The 17,221-nt window shown below is 31.8% G+C and overlaps 2 protein-coding genes across 11 annotated transcripts in view; one reads left to right on the top strand and one right to left on the bottom strand.

Annotated features, from left to right (window-relative positions):
• The window catches only part of LOC145964422 (carcinine transporter), a 37,138-nt gene extending 29,319 nt beyond the window's left edge, over positions 1 to 7,819 (top strand). For 4 of the 5 annotated variants that reach the window (XM_083087154.1, XM_083087155.1, XM_083087152.1 and 1 more), the window contains 8 exons: positions 1,911 to 2,121; positions 3,229 to 3,487; positions 3,772 to 3,964; positions 4,091 to 4,309; positions 4,392 to 4,606; positions 4,836 to 5,011; positions 5,128 to 5,300; positions 5,472 to 7,819. In XM_083087154.1, coding sequence (XP_082943280.1) covers positions 1,911 to 2,121; positions 3,229 to 3,487; positions 3,772 to 3,964; positions 4,091 to 4,309; positions 4,392 to 4,606; positions 4,836 to 5,011; positions 5,128 to 5,300; positions 5,472 to 5,589 — 1,564 coding nt within the window. In that variant the 3' untranslated portion in view covers positions 5,590 to 7,819. The remainder of the gene's footprint in view (positions 1 to 1,910; positions 2,122 to 3,228; positions 3,488 to 3,771; positions 3,965 to 4,090; positions 4,310 to 4,391; positions 4,607 to 4,835; positions 5,012 to 5,127; positions 5,301 to 5,471) is intronic. The other variant, XR_014436457.1, reaches the window with a different exon arrangement.
• LOC145964424 (carcinine transporter-like) lies at positions 6,762 to 17,166 on the bottom strand. Of its 6 annotated transcripts, none has more exons than XM_083087157.1 (10): positions 16,745 to 17,166; positions 10,403 to 10,711; positions 9,766 to 9,958; positions 9,297 to 9,555; positions 8,557 to 8,749; positions 8,122 to 8,227; positions 7,932 to 8,035; positions 7,604 to 7,818; positions 7,351 to 7,526; positions 6,762 to 7,136 (listed from the first exon to the last, which is right to left on the bottom strand). In XM_083087157.1, exons 1-10 carry the CDS (start codon positions 16,759 to 16,761, stop codon positions 6,918 to 6,920), a joined length of 1,791 nt encoding a protein of 596 aa, XP_082943283.1. In that variant the 5' UTR covers positions 16,762 to 17,166; the 3' UTR covers positions 6,762 to 6,917. The 6 variants fall into 6 exon arrangements, with proteins under 6 accessions (XP_082943283.1, XP_082943286.1, XP_082943285.1 ...); XM_083087160.1 differs by having other exon boundaries at positions 16,764 to 17,163; XM_083087159.1 differs by lacking the exon at positions 16,745 to 17,166 and adding an exon at positions 14,497 to 14,823.
• Positions 17,167 to 17,221: the final 55 nt, after the last annotated feature.

Here is a 17,221-nt window from a genome sequence, read left to right as displayed (position 1 = left end):
AGATTCGAAAGAATTCTTCGCATAATTCGAGATTTAAGAATCTTAAAATAACGTAGAAAATAATAGGAGTGAAATTCTCTTCATTTTTAATTCATAATGACAGTTCAAGTTCAGTCGCTTCGAGCTGACTTTGACCTTAATTAATTTATATGTAGATTGCAGGTTATTTGTATACAAATGTCTCAAATTCCTCGCATTGCTTTTTATTTATATATAAATGAAGACATTGATTAATTTTCAAAATGATGATTAAAAGTTAAGAATTTTTAAGAATTTAAGAATTAAGTTAAGAATTTTCAAATGACTAATGATTAAAAATTTGAGAATTTTCATAAATTAACTTTCTTTAAAAGATGTTGCATTGCGTAATTAAATCTTGCCTAATTAAATTTTTCGAAATTTAACATGTATATTTCATATTGATGAAATATTATACATATAAAATATATAATCACTTCACTAGATGTGTATAGTCTGTGAAGTTTCAATAATAACATTTTATCATTTTATCTACACACACGCACACAAATTATTCTATCTATTCAATTAGTGCAATCATAAAACTCTCATTTTGCTTTAAACGGGACTTTTTTTTAGTACTATTAGATTTTCCCCAAATTGAGTAACCTTGTGTCTTTCAAAATAGAAAGTATGAATAATGAAAAGCGTGGTATTTCCGACTCTTGCAATGATTGCGTCAACTAAGAAATACGGCATGATAAAGATAGATTCCTTTTTCCGCATTTAACGCAAATCAATCGAATAATTCCGTTTTTGTTTCGCGAAAAAAGTGTTTCTCCATCAGAAATTATTACACTTATAATTATGTTACATTTCTTGTAGGATAATTACACTTATAATTATAATGTTACATTTCTTGTAGGATAATTTCCGTTGTAAATGGATTAATAAGACATAATTAAATTTTTTCTTTATTTATATACGCGTAACAAAATAAAAATCGTGAACAATTTTGTATAAGATTAAATTTTGGCTTATTTGATGAGCGCAATTTCAGAATTTGAGCCATATTACATTTTACTGATAAATAAATTTTTCGTTAAAAGTTAAATTCATAATATTTCCTCGTAAAAATACTGTTAGAAAAAATTTGCGACTATAATAGAAAATAAGAGAGATTTAAGTTGTCTAATGTTTTTAACGGCGCATATCCAGAAACGATGCAGAGACAAAAGACATGACTATCGTGAAGGAAAACCCACCGGTGCGATGGTTTGTGGTTCAGATTAGTCGATCAGTAGTTTCTCCACGCCTGATATTATACAGAAAACCAGTTTTGGCTGTCGATCTCGAGGAGATTCCAACTGAAACTCGAGGAAGAGAGGACGAGCGAAAAATGTTTAGACAGAGAAGATGTTTCCTCTCCTTGTTTAAAGACGCCTAGGATGGATTTTTATATGTCTTTAGCTTCCCATCGAAGCTCCGGGATATATCGAAAATGTTGGAGTCAGTCACGATTTTATAACAATAATAATAATAATTGTGCAAAATAAATTTACGATGACTTGAGATGATAATCTCAGATAGGAATCGAAAGCATTTGCTATTGCGAATATATTGCATTACAAATATCCAAGAAATAACAGATACATGTTTGCGGAATAAAATAACGTTTCTGGAATTATTATGCGAAAAGATGTGCGTATATAGATATTTCATGTTTTTACATAGAAATGGCATGTCTTCGAAAACAGAATCAATAAAACCGGCACTGCTATTTCGCTAATTTATTGTAATTTTCATGTAAATAATATCAATCTTAAATGAAGCATCTCTAGTAATACGTCATTTATTTGACGCATTAAATAAATAACTTTTATTATCAATTACAAGAGATAATATATCACGGTTATATCGTTGTTTATATTAAAATCGTTCATTGTCCACAGGATCGCGATAGCGATACCTCCGGCTACCCAGAAGGAACTGCAGCTAGAAAGCGCCACGTGGTTCTCGAGATGTTACATGTATGATGTAAATTACACCGAATTGCTCGAGCAGGGTATCAGACAGGCCGATCCGTCGTGGCCGATAATCAGTTGCAAGAAAGGATGGAACTTCAACCATACGATGATTCCATATGACTCGATCGCTGCCGAGGTAAGAACATTATCATGCAAGACATTATCATTTTACGTGCATAAATCCTTTTTATTGCATGCGTTGCCGAAGTTAATCAATTGATAAATTGTCACGATCGGCAAAGTGGTAATATCAATCAAATATTGCGCGTATTTTATTATTTTCTTTTTTTGTTTCTCTCGAAAATTATTTAACTTTAACATGCTCTTTTTTTAAGTATTAAAAAAGTATTAAAACCTGTATCAGAAGCGTCGTTTATATATCGCTTTTTTTTTAATATATTATATAATGTTGGGAAAACCGATCACTATTAATACCAATATGACGATGGTCGAGTAATATGTTTTCAATAATCGAGAAACAGCATCTTACGAAAAACTTGGATTTTATACTGATAGTTTGATAGTAAAATATGACTTCTCTCTCTCTAATGTGTGCGATATAATTATACAGGGTGTCCCTGAGCATGAGCTCACGCACTTGTGAGAAGCTAGAGCGCAGTAAATTAAATAAAGAAATCCTATTCCATGTAATGATTTTTGTAATAATAATAGAAATATTAATTATTGAAAGTTCATTACAGTTACTTTCAAGGTCAATTTTAAGATTGACAGAGGCATTTTCAGAAAAAACGTTTGATACAAAAGTTTCTTATTTTTTCACGTACAATTCGAATCTGTAATAAAAAGTAGCATGTTCCCCTAAAAAAATTCAACTTCCGATCCGGATGGCGTATTTCCGGTCGGAATCAAAAGTTGAAAATATCACCATTTGATAGAGCGTACCCGATTTACTTAAAAATTGTTCGCGATTTTTGACAAAAGCCATTTATTTTTATTTTAAAAGGGGTGTACGGGTGGTCTGGGACACCCTGTATATGTAATTATAGAAAAATTATTTTGATATCAAATCTGTGATATATATAATCTGTGATAATTCGCCTATTGATAACAGTTATCTCTGCGTCGATTAATAATTATTATAATTATTATAAACAATATTATAATTATATAAATTATATAATTATATAATATAAATATATATATTATATTATATAATATAAAATAATATAATTATATAAATATTATAATTATTATAAACAATACGTATTATATTTTTTGTTAGCTCGAATGGGTTTGCGACAAGACTTTTCTCGGTTCCGCGGCCCAGTCGGCCTTCTTCGTCGGCAGCATCATCGGCGGTCTAATATTCGGCTATATAGCCGATCATTATGGCAGAATCCCAGCATTAGTGTCCTGTAACGCGGTAGGCTTCTTCGCCTCCATCGCGACAGCCTTCTGCAACAGCTTCTTGACCTTCTGTATCGCGAGGATGGTCGTCGGTTCATCATTCGACAACTGCTTCAATGTTCTTTTCATTATCGGTATGGGTCATCTTGACGAATACAAAGTTACTGAACAAGATATTACTCGAAAAATTACGAAAAATCTTTAAATAAGTTTTTTATCTGAACAAAGCAGCTTATTAAGGAGTGTAGTGTAAATAGGTATTTGAAGAACTTGTGTATTTTTTATTATAATCGATAGCTTTTGGATTAAAATTACTTTAATTACTTGTTCCAAATTCTCAAAGTAAATTTTCGATGAAAATTTCATTCGTTAATAATTTCAATCGCACGATTATTGATTCATATGATTCTGATCGCAGTGATCGAGTACGTTGGTCCGAAATATAGAACTCTGGTGGCGAACATGTCCTTCGGAATTTACTTTGCTTTCGCCGCTAGTATCCTGCCATGGGTCGCATATTGGATCGCAAATTGGAGAATTTTAAGTGTCGTTACCGCATTTCCGATGATCGTCGCTTTCCTCAGTCCATGGATAGTTCCAGAAAGTGCACGGTAATTGTTATTACATTATACGTTGTATGTACCATTACGTATCATATCGAATTTGTGACTTTAATTATCTTTTATGAAACTCATTTGTAGATGTATAATATAATTGACCCGTACTCTGTTGATTAGATGGTACATTATGAGCGGCAAGATTGACAAGGCGATCGAGATGCTAAAGAAATTCGCGAAAGTTAACGGCAAGGAAGTGAAGCAGGAGGTGTTCGAAGAGTTTGAGAAGAGCTGCAAGAATTTAATCGAGAAAGATCAATCGCATAATCAGTACACCGTATTGGATCTCTTCAAATTGCCTCGGCTAGCTCGTATTACTATCGTACTCGTCGTTTATTGGTGAGTGAGTTGCCGAGATGATTAATTTCGCTTTACTTTACTTCCATTTGAAACAGTTATTGATCGAGAATCTGGCTTTTAGGTTCTTGATGGTTTGGGTATTCGACGGACACGTTTGGAACATGAAGCTATTGCATCCCGACGTGTTCACGTCGTTCTCCATAGCCGCGATGACGGAGCTTCCGGCAGCGATTTTGCTGGCGCTATTCCTTGACAGATGGGGCAGACGATGGATGGGTTTCGCTTCTATGTTTTTGTGCGGTATTTTCTCTTTCATCGCCCTCGCCACTCCTCCTGGTAAGTTATATAACTGTCGCAATAACTGATCTCATCTCACAGAGATTTATTTACTTTATCGCGGAAAATCGCTCCATTAACGTAAATTAAAAGATAAAATTATATTTTTCTCTCTCTATCGCGTTTTACGATCTTGGAGATCTACATTTTATCTCGTTAAATTGCAATTCAACGCAAATGACACTACTTGCACGACGGATTTACATATCCTTGCGATGTGACGTTACAGGTGTACTAACCGTCACCATGGCGATCTTGGCGCGCCTTGGTGTCAATGTCGCCGCGAATATTGGTTTCCAATACGCGGCTGAAATGCTGCCGACCGTAGTGCGAGCGCAAGGTGTGTCTCTGATTCACATTATTGGCTACTTCGCTCACATCATTGGACCTTACGTGATTTATTTGGTGAGTATTCCGAGAAAAATGTGACGGAAGAAATTTTTTTCCCGTCAGATTTTATCCATCGTTCGTAAAAAATCGAAGGTAGATGCTTAATGATATTCGATGATCAACATTTTCAGGCCGACGTCCATCCATCTTTGCCCTTGACAGTTCTTGGCCTTTTGTCATTCGTGGATGCATTCTTGACCTTAACATTACCGGAAACCTTAAATCAAGAATTGCCCGAAACTCTGCAAGAAGGTAACGACTTTGGCAAAGAGCAGAGCTTTTGGTGGATCCCCTGCATATCTTTGTAAGTTTTCTATAAATTTATTGAAAATTTCTCGAAGAAACAAGTATCGAAATTATATAAATTTTATTATATAAATTATTATATAAATATTATATTATATACATTTCTAGCTAAGACACTTAGAGAAGACATCCATTTCGTAAACTTATCGATTGTCTTTGAAATTTGCAGAACTCCACAATTCAAGAAAAATAAAGAAAAGGAAATAAAGAAAAAGCAGCAAGAAGGCGTGACGAACGCGGGCTTCCATCACGATAGTATTCAAACGATCGATTCTACAAAATTATAACGACCGATTCGTTATAAATCGAAATTGCCAAATTGTTGTAAATATTGCGGGTAAGTCCCACATGTGATGATTTTAGATATTAAGCTACGAGACATGTCAAATGCGGTGTGTGTGATGCGCGATGACCGAACGAAAAAGTAGTGATGTAAAGAAAGCGGGATGCACGTTCAAATGTGGACAGAGATGCGAATGCGCGTCCAAGTTTATAAAGTTCACTTTGAAGATAAACATGATCGTCTCTAGGACATCGGATTATCTTTCAAATCTTTTCTTCGCGATATGCGTTACGTCACGTTGTTACGACTCGCAGCTTTTTTTCGCGCAAGAAGGATATAGCGTGTTACGTGTACAAAGTTATTTAATTCAACGTGTACAAAGTTAATTAATTTTAGCGAGAAATTAATCATAGTTACGCTGAATTTTTTTCTCCCTATCATTTACAAGGTATCAATTAGGTAAGAATCGAAAGCATGTCAATGAATTCGATTTTCTTATGTTTTAAGGTAGGATCTTACGCCAGTTATCTCATTTTATTCACCTGAATAAATATCGTATGCAAATACGCTCAATGAAATTAGATCGATTTCAACATTTATTACATTCTTTACTCACTTTGTTTTTTTTTCTGAAAGATGACATTTCAAAATACGTAAAAGGCAACTTCTCACAAGTATCGAATAAGATAAAATCGCCTTATTATATTCAATATTTTTAGAATATTGCGACAAACTAGATAATGTGAATGTACGAAAAAGATCGTTGTCGCTTTCTTGATGCGTCATCAAGAATAATTGGCGACAACTGTCATGAAATAATTAGTATTACGTAAGTAAAAAGTTCTCAGTAATTTAACATAAAGATAGGACTCTAACGTAATTTTTTCCCGCGATGAAAGCATTTTTCATCTTTCACACACTGCCAAATATGAAAATTTTCGAAATAAACATGGGACCAAACATTTCAGTATTTCAGTCTTATTTTGTTCATCAATGTCATCTAAGAAAACAATTAAATAATGATGTAAAATAAAAGAGAATCTATTTTATCCTCGTTCCACCGTTTCTGCTCATTACAATGTAAATTCCATTCTGGCGCGTTCGCGATTTACTCAAAATAAATTCTCCTAATTTTCAAAAAAATCTTAAAAAACATTCATCGAATCAAAAGATTACTTTGACCTTGTTTACAAATTTTATTGATTGATACAAAAAAGGCACAGAATTATTTATATCGCCGCGTATAAAAAAAAGCCGGCATTAAAAATTTCTTAACTATATTTTCTCGACCGTTGCAGCGAGAATCACTATAATATAACAGAATTAAAAGAATTATATAGATAACTGGTTTGAATGATAATGTCGATGCCGGTTCGATCTCTTACAACAGGGTAGCGTCCAGAAACTTTGATCCTTGCCGAAGTCTTCACCCTGACGTAGGGTTTGCGGGAGATCGCGACCGAGGGTCTCCGGTAGGAATAATACCAGTGTAGCAGCCAGTAGAGATACGATACTGATGATCACCATCGGTAAACCGTCCCAAATCTTGGCCTAAAACAATTTCAAATAATTAAGAATTTTTTAAAGCTGTATACATTTATGTACATAAATTGATTAAACTTTTTTGCCAGCCTTAGCGATGTTCCAATAATTGTCTCTCAATTATCTTATTATATATAATACACTATAATCAAAAGAAAAAATAATATTCTAGTTTCATATAGTAAATCTTCTTCTCTGCTGAAGAATAAAGAAAGTCACTTACGCTGTCCACTATGTATGGGGCGAGAGAGTGAGCGACTATACCAAAAATATGAATCAACGAGACTCCTTGCGTCCTGATGGGCGTTGGTAATAATTCCGCGGCGTATTGTAGACCTACATTGGCCGCCATATTCAGGCAAAATCGCGAGAGCACCGACATTGTTAGCTTCGCTATAACTGATGTAAAAAGATGGTAGAGCGTTTCGAATTTTACCAGATACGTAAAAAACTGTATATGTGTATATGCGACTCACTCGACTGCAACAGTAACTCGCTGAAGCTGAAGAGGCAAGTCAAGGCCAGAGTGATAAATCCGCAGAATCGGCGACCCCAACGATCCAATACCAATGCCAGCAACAGTCCAGCCGGCAGTTCGGTCGCACAGGCAAGGGAGAAAGACACGAACACTGAGCTTGGGATTAGCTTAAGAGAGTACACGTGCCCGTCAAAGGCTATCACAGTCAAGGACCTAGAATTGTTCCACAAAAATATACGAAATTCTGCCGCAATTCTTGCATTAAAGTAAAAAATATTAGCGAAAGAAGATCGCAACAACGGGAAATAAAAATTCATTTTACTGACCAAAAGAAAATTAACAAGATAGAGTTCTTCGCTAAACGTGGTGACTTTATCAGATCGAATATGGTTGCGCTTTCCGTTTGAATATCGGATGATGTGAAGTTCCTCTGTAAAGATGATAAGAGATGATGAAGGGATGAAGAGCGATTTGTTCTCACGAACAAGCAAGCTTTGCATCTCATGCAGTCCTTACCACGAAATTTTCGTAGATGCGTGTATCAGGGCTCTTCTTGTTGACCTTTGCTATCCGCTGTAACTTCTGCACCACTTTGTCTATTCGGCCGTTGGCGACGAACCATCTTAACCGTGAAACAGTGCTCTATTCAGCGGAAAGTTTGGACGTACGGCAGAACGTAGATAAGAGCGAAGCGAACTTACTATGTGTATAAATTTCTGAGAGCGATATGATATATCTAGATATATATCGTCATATTGTCTACTTATTTTAGAATTTGACACATTTAAACTTTTTAATTACACATTCAATTGTGAAAAAAAAGTTGAAAAAAATATGAAATTTTTTCATAACGTTTCAAAATTAAGAATATATAAAAAGTTATCACAGCATCTTTTAATATTACGAGAAAAGAAAATAGCTTTGGTCAAAGATTGATGTAAAATATCGTACCGAGCACTTTCGGGAAGAATCCAAGGCGTGATAAAGACGCTCATCATAGGCACCGCAGTAATATAGGCGAAGAATCTCCAGTTTGCGATGTAATATGCGGTCCATGGCAGAACCGTGCTTCCAAAAGCGAAATATAAACCGAAGGCGACGTTGACGACCAAGGTTCGCCTCTTCACGGCCATATACTCGAGGACTAATTCGGGGTTTACAAAGATTTATAATTTAATTCGCGCGTTATGTAATCGATATTAAATATTATAATATGATAGATAATATGATAGAATATTAAACATTTTAATATGATAGATCTTAATTAACGATTTATGATGTAGACAATATATGAGTTATATAATGTAATTAAACGTAAACCGTTAATAACGAAATAATATTGCAGCTCGTAACATATTTGTGCATAAAATATTCATAGTTATGCATTTTGCATATGAATTCTCTCTGTTTGTATGCGTAAATAATTTCAATCTGTTAAATTGCCTTCCGGGTACTTGCGTAGTTTACGGTTCATTAAAAACCTATTGGATAATATCATTCATTAAGAAACATTATCAAACATGTGTACACACCGAGAGAGAGAGATCCGTAATCGGGATTATGTAACATTAGAGAAAAACTGATGATCAAGGATTCTCACGCGTATAATTTTAATGGATACGTCGTAATCAATTGGTTGCCGTGAACGGATGATTGTGATTAGCGCTCGTCATTCTTTATCAGGGTCTCACCGATAATCAGCGGGATGTTTATGCAGTTGTCGAAAGCCAGACCAGTAAGAAATCTGCAGACGGCGAAGGACCAGAAGGTGTTCGCGCTCGCGGTAGCGATCGATGCCAAGAGAGCAACACCATTGCACAGCATCAGGGCGGGAATCCGCCCCTTGTGATCGGCGATCCATCCAAATAAGAAACCGCCGACGATGGAGCCGCAGAAGAAGATCGACTGTGCCGTTGAGATGAGATATTCCTGGTCACATACCCAATCTAGCTAATCACAAAGAGTCCGGGAATCAGCGTGTAAGAAATGCAGCGATGGATATTTTGTTTTATCTCTCATGGATTAATATCGAATTGATGGAGAAGACAGAGAGATTGCAGTTAATCGCTGATAGTAGCACTCGAATGAAAATCTTGATTATCTTTGTATCTTGCATGTACCTCACATGTATATATGTATATGCATTCAAGGATACTTCACCTCAGCTGCTATGCTGGCGTACGGAATCTGCGTGAAATTGTACTCCCATTGGTCGCAATTTATAGTTTTGTTTGTCTCCCATTTGATCGAGCGAATATCCTTGTGATTTAAAGTGGAAAGAAAATCCAAGTCCCGTCGATGACATCGATCGTAATACGGATAATCCTGAGACTTTGGTATGCCGATTTTCACTCTGAAAATATTTACAATGTAAGAGGCTGATACGTGACGTATATAACTTTTAAAACACTATATAACTTTGCGCTCAAAGTTATCTCAGTAAACCATAAACTTTGTCTCTCTTGTAAATTTAATTATATATAAATGTGTGCGTCTAATTAAAATTATATTATATATATATATATATATATATATATATATATATATAATATATATATATTATATATATATATATATTATATATATATATATATTATACATTTACATTTTCTGTGAAAATTTTTACTTGCTTATATTAAACACGAGAAAGCTAAAGTTCATAATTTACTGAGTATATATAACATGTATATGTGTGTGTATGTAATTCTGTTTGAAAATGATCTAATAATTTCTTTTCGAATTTTAATGGGCTGATAAAATCGTTTTGAATCTTAACGAATCGCAGGTAAAACTTTACCTTTCTTCTTGCGTAAAGTTTGAAAAAACTAGTTCCTCTATCTTGCACCAGTGTTCCTGCGGTAGCAAAGTGAGGAAGAACTGCGAAAAGTATAGGACAGCATATGCCACGCTGTAGGGAAGCAAAGCCACTAAAAGCAGCCACTGATATCTGCCAAAGTCACCGACGTACGGCAAGACATCATCAAAGGTCTCCAACTTTGGTCTTAATATGGTAGTCTCACTGGCATCTGTGCCATCTGGGCTTTTTATGCCATTCGAGTTTTTCATCATTCTAAGGAATGCTGATACTTGATATCCTAGTTTTATTCTTGAGGAACCAAATGAAAAGAAAAAATATAAATTTTGTTTCACACTAGGAGAATATAACTTTATATTAAAATAGAAAAAGATTTTAAGATTATTTAGAATTATACAGATTAAGTAACTGAAAATTATAACAAAAAGTTTGATATTTAGTATTTTTTTAAATCTTCAAATTTTAGAAAAACATTGGTACAATAAAAAGTGATACAATAAAAAACTATATAGAATATAAACTTTATTTCATCCAGAAATACATTATTAATTACAATGTAAAAATAAAAAATATTGTCATCAATATTTATTTGGAAAAAAAGAATAAGAAAGAAAATTTTGAGTAATTTGTTAATCACAATAATACGTTATTAACAATTATATTTAATATTTTAAATTAAATTATATCTAATTTATAATGCTCTTTAAGCTAGAGAGAATCAAAATGAAAATAATGTACTTAAATGAAACAGAGTTTTTTTTTAAATTTCTCATGATTGGTTTTGGTTTTATCCTTCTCCTTTCTGAATTATAATTAACAAAATTGAAGGAAATAAATTATTCATTTTTCTTTGAAACTAAATCAAATTACTTAATATTTATTCGTTATATCTTTGATACTAAATAAAATTACTTAATAATATTTATTCGTTATATATTCGACAAAGTTACTCTTGCAATTTAACTTCATATCATAATTTTCATATCATAATTTTCACAAGTAATAAATTACGCAATTCCTCAAGCTAAATATAAGCAAACTTGCAAAAAATAAAAAAAATTTCAAGACGCTCGACTAAGATTGTGGTCCAAAGTCTGTGTAATTCGAGTGGTTCTTGGATATATCAAGCGATAACTTGAGTAAGGCAATCTAAGCAGCCAGTGTTGTCCGAACGTGACGGGTGCAAATGGTTCGTGATATGCGCGCGCGCGCGTTCCCATTGAGACAATTATAAAGATCAAGCATGAGTTTGATGACTTGGCGCAATTAACGATATTGGACAGTGTTTACATGCATGTAATATCCAGCAGAGTTACACATAATATCTGACAAAGTATCCATACAGATAATATTAAATATTATACAAAAATACATATTTATATAATAGCGATGTTAATAAATATAATAATTATATAAATAATTATGTTAGAGCCCATATAAAGAGATTTTTAAAGAGGATTTAGAATTTAGAAAGAAGGAATATAATGCTTGCAAATTATATAAATAAATTATATAATTATTTATAATTATATCTTATATTATATCTTATATTATTTATATTATATCTTATATTATCTAATATAATTATTAGATCGAAAAAAATAATATTAAAAAAATTTAATTGTACACTTTGCGTTTTCAAGAATATCTAAATACATTTCCGTTCATGGACGAATTTCATATCGAATCTGATACTTTTTTTCGAAAGCCAAAAATACTGTATTCGTGATAATTGCATATCTGACGAATGTGATAAATACAAAAAGTTAACATTTAGGAGCGTTCATAAGATATAAGATAAAAAGTCGTAATTGCTAGGGTCAAATGTCAATGTTAACATGCTCGTAAATATCGGCATGATAAATTATAAAGTGGTCTGACGCATTTGATAATTCAGAAAATATTTTTAAACAGAGACAACACAATGTATTTTATACAAGATTATTATACGAGTGCTTTTAATTCCGCGTGACTCGGGTCAATCGTAAAATGTTTATACAAGATTTTGTTTAAATTTAAATTTTCAACTTTGTTCACGTACATAAATAAACACTTGATATATTTGAAAATAGTTTTAAAATAATTTCGCACGGGATTTATATAGTTTGTACTCACATTGCGAATATCTAGTTGACTATTGTCTAGGTTAACTGTCATTAATCATTCGTAAATGCTATTTTTAAAATAACTTTGTGGTTGTTATCATAAAATATGTAAATTTTTGTTTAACATTTAATCTTATCTTTTATTAAGATAAATACTTTGTTTATAAATTAAATATTACTTTTCGTATCTTATATGATTAGTATGACAAGTCTGCATATTTAATACAGAACTTTCACGAAGCTCTAATCGATCACTAATCGATGAATTATATTTTTTAATTTTGCCTAAGTTTTATTTTTAAACATTTGAATGCATAAATATCTTCGAGACTATTTTTCACTTTAGGATAGCATTTATGTACTATCGATTTATAGCACCTTTATAATCAATTTTTTTCCAAATAATTCTTTTATGATAAGTTTCCTTTCTTTTCTAAAAAATTTTAGAAAGATCTTGAAACTATCTTTTAATTATAAATATTTTTAATTCGGATTTATTTTTCTACCATTTAACTTTTGCAAATATTTCTTAGCACATCATGCATCCAAAAATGAATCGTTTCTATTTTTTATACAAAAGCATTGATACTCACATTTTTATTTTTTTATTTCACTGTAATTATGAACTTTTCACGTATTTAATTTTTTATTTATATCATCATGCTATGTCACATCACAACTTTCAAATTTAAATCTCGCGTTAGAACAGAAAGATTACGTTACAATGAAGAATACTATCGAAAAGCCTCACCAAGCGTGAACTAATGTGCACCGTAAATTAATTATAAATGCTGATAAGACGACAATCGCAAATGTAACGATATTACTCCATCAATTTAACGATTTAATATCGAGATCCGGCAGTACATTTGCGACGAAATCAATTGACGACGTTCGCGACGACAATGGTAACGAAGTTTTGTTGCTAAACACAAGTCGCTGTACGAAGAAGAAACTCAGACGCTATATGAAGGAGAAACTCAGTTGAGTATCATTAATATACGAGCTCAGCTTGAAATGCGATATACTATCGTGACGTATAGCTCATATATCATGAATATACTGCGAGAATATTTCGAATAGGAAAAAAAGTAGTGAAAGGTTTAAGAAGCTCGACTGCTAAGGGAAATGAGAAAGGAAAATATGAAAAAGATTCACACGCTTATCAAATGACGTCATTAATTTAGAATGCATAATAAGATAAATGCGTAAAGTTTTTCTAAAAAATCCAGAATTTTGTACAAGTGAAGCAAATGTTAGAAATTTCGAAATTACCGCTCGAAAATTATTTATTTTAAAAGGATAAATTTCTTACAAACTATTTAAATAATTTTGCTGTATTACGATTAAAGTATAATAAATTAATAAAATTGAAAAAAACTAGGATTTGTTATAAATTTAGTTGTCTCATAATTTGGAAAATTATTTATTTTAAAAGGATAAATTTCTTACAAACTATTTTTAAATAATAATTTTGCTGTATTACGATTAAAGTATAATAAATTAGTAAAATCGAAAAATTTAGGATTTGTTATAAATTTAGTTATCTCATAATTTGACTTGTATTATCTCTAGCATCCGATTAATCATTATTTCTGCGACAACCACTAGCATAATTTAACTAACACCATCAATATCTGAGCACAAAGATATCTCGAGTTACTTTAGTTTTTAGTTAAAATTTTGTTCTTGCTAAAAAAAAATCAGAATCTGTCAAATCGATGCGTTTAAAAAATGAAAATTTATTTTATTATAAGCTTCTTAGCGATTTTAACATTTTTTATACAATTTACTTTTTCCGTGCAGCGTAAAAGATTCCATAATATTCGCTAAACTCACTCGCTAGCGTAGAAATTTCTCGTTCTCGCGAAATTGTATGCAAATTTGCTCACCTGAGAAAAGATTGACACGATCGACCTTTGCGATACACACGCGAGCGCATATAGAAAATTTTCTAAATATAACACTTACTTTACGTTACCTAACACATTTATATTTTCGGGAGTCTGGCTGTTCTCGAAAGACGATACTCGCTAGTCTTGCGAGGAAGAACTGCGTTAAGTATGATCGCGTAAATCGGTTATCACAATTTCTATATCACCCTCCTCACCCTGTGAATCCAGGATACGCAAATACTCGACACATTATTCGAATTATCTCGCAGTTCCAATGCCAAGTCAGAAATAAACTAGCAATCACGCTTTGATCGCTGTTCCAATTTTTATTATAAAATTTTATTAGACTTTTGACGCAAACTGCAGAAACATAATAATACAAAACATTTAATATAAACCATCTGAATATCTCCTTGTTATTAATAGTTCAGGAAAATGCATACGGAATTATCATATAATAAATGAGAAAATTATATGCGTGTGAAATAAGTCAATATATTATTAATTTTTCAACTTCATTATTGCAATGTAATGTTAATGAAGTCAATCATCAATATCACGCATTTTCATTCTTAAAGAAGGCATATTATTGATATTGTTATCTCTTTTCTGCGATGTTGATTGGCCATTTATGCGCTTGTTTCATTTGTTCGTGTAATTTGCTTCACTCGTGTGAAAATCTTTTTTAAATAAAAATTTAAATAAAAATTTAAAATTGATAAATAAAAAAATAAAAATAAAAAAAAATAAAAATAATAAAAATAAAATAATAAAAATAAAAATAATCAAAATAATCAAAATAAAATAATAAAAATTTAAAGTTGATTAATTACTACATTTAAATAGAATTGCAAGACCTAATATTTTCACACATTTGAAAAGAGATATATTTTTTTTTTAATCAAAGAAGTATTTTTGTGGAAATTAATTTATTATTAATTACTTTTTATGATTTTAATTAACTATTTAAATTTTTATTTCTCTTCATCGTTTTCTTCCTTGTTTTTCTTTTTCTTGCACGCTTTGTAATGTTCTAGTAAGAAGGAAAAAACTAAGTAACTGTTAATTAAAAGGCAATTTTGATAAAAACACTTTGATGATTGCAATATATTTGTCTTTTCACGAATTAAATAATTTCTTTTACCCGTATTTTAGATAGCAAAGTGCGTAATGTCCACATGATATTGCATAATTCTTGCAGACCTCCTCGAAGATAAAACACCTCGAATAACGTCGATTATAACTACCGATCTGACTTGTTATCGCGAATATATATATATATATATATATATATATATATATATATATATATACTCCTGGACAAAATTAAAGCATAATTTTTTTTTCTTTAAAATTTTTCGTTAAAATTTAAATATCAGCTTTTAAAGAAAAAGTGAAAAAAATTATGCGTTAATTTTGTCCACAGGAGTATATATATTTATACATGATGATAATAACTATATATACAGGGTGTCCCAGACCACCCGTACACCCCTTTTAAAATGAAAATAAATGGCTTTTGTCAAAAATCGCGAACAATTTTTAAATAAATCGGGTACGCTCTATCAAATGGTGATATTTTCAACTTTTGATTCCCACCGGAAATACGCTATCCGGATCGGAAGTTGAATTTTTTTAGGGGAACATGGTACTTTTTATTACAGATTCGAATTGTACGTGAAAAAATAAGAAACTTTTGTATCAAACGTTTTTTCTGAAAGTGCCTCTGTCAATCTTAAAATTGACCTTGAAAGTAACTGTGATGAACTTTCAATAATTAATATTTCTATTATTATTACAAAAATCGTTACATGGAATAGGATTTCTTTATTTAATTTACTGTGCTCTACCTCCTCACAAGTGCGTGAGCTCATGCTCAGGGACACCCTGTATAAAATAGCAGTGACTATATCTCAAAATTCAGTTCTATATGTCACGAAGTTTAGATAAACGCGAAAGATTATGGATTTCGTAGGTTCTCTTCGAACGCTAGATGATAATAAATCGCGACGAGACGACGACTGACGACGAGATACCGCAATCAAACAAATTCAAAGAAACCCTTGTTATGTTGAATCATCGATCGATCATCGACGTTTCATTGATACTTACTGCTCTATAATAAGATAATTTAAATTATCTATATGCAGCAATAAACTGTTTATTGATCTCATAATAGTGATCTCGATAGTATGTTTAATATTAACGCTGAGACTTACTGAGTCTACACCAATTATGAATTTGAGAAACATGCAACAGTAAATCATGCATCATAATTCTCTCACCAGTTATATATTATAATTGAGAAGCTGTCGATAGCTTACCGTTTATTGATATTCATACCTTCAATAGAAAGCCTTCGGTTTTATTCAAAAACGATCATACCGATAATTATCTTAATTAATTAGACCGAACATTAGTTGACGTTTATTAACACAGATTAACAGGATACAAATGAATTTTTAATAGCTCTCTTAGCTTATTTACATTGTGAAATACTATATGTACATAAATCGAGTTTTTTCTGAATTTTAGCGAAATATTTTCAGAACACGTTCCAGGTAGCACATATTCGTTTCAAAAACGTTACACAAATGTTTCTTCGAAACGTTTCACAACCGACTCTTAAAAACGTTTCTAATTAAACGTTTCTAGTTAAAATCTTACGTCCACTTAAAAAAGTTAAGAAATATGTTTCTTTTCTGATAAAAAAAAACGTATTTAAAATATGTTTTTTCCTTTTATTCGTTAAATGTTTGTAAAAATTTCGTTAAATGTTTGTAAAAATTTTATTCGTTTTC

The sequence above is a fragment of the Camponotus vicinus genome, unplaced genomic scaffold (genome assembly GCF_025532165.1).
Source record: "Camponotus vicinus isolate PSW18456_S1 unplaced genomic scaffold, iyCamVici1.0 SCAF_13, whole genome shotgun sequence".
Lineage (NCBI taxonomy): Eukaryota > Metazoa > Arthropoda > Insecta > Hymenoptera > Formicidae > Camponotus > Camponotus vicinus.
This window is presented reverse-complemented; position numbering and strand designations above follow the sequence as displayed.

Bases quoted from the DNA above. Each gene is read 5' to 3' on its own strand.
- LOC145964424 (XM_083087156.1), bottom strand. From the start codon at position 14,467: ATGCGCTCGCGTGTGTATCGCAAAGGTCGATCGTGTCAATCTTTTCTC. The intron at 9,959-10,402 runs GTAAAGTTTTAC...AAATATTTTCAG, and splicing joins AACTTTACGCAAGAAGAAAG to AGTGAAAATCGGCATACCAA. The intron at 8,228-8,556 runs GTACGATATTTT...TTCACGGTTAAG, and splicing joins ATTCTTCCCGAAAGTGCTCG to ATGGTTCGTCGCCAACGGCC.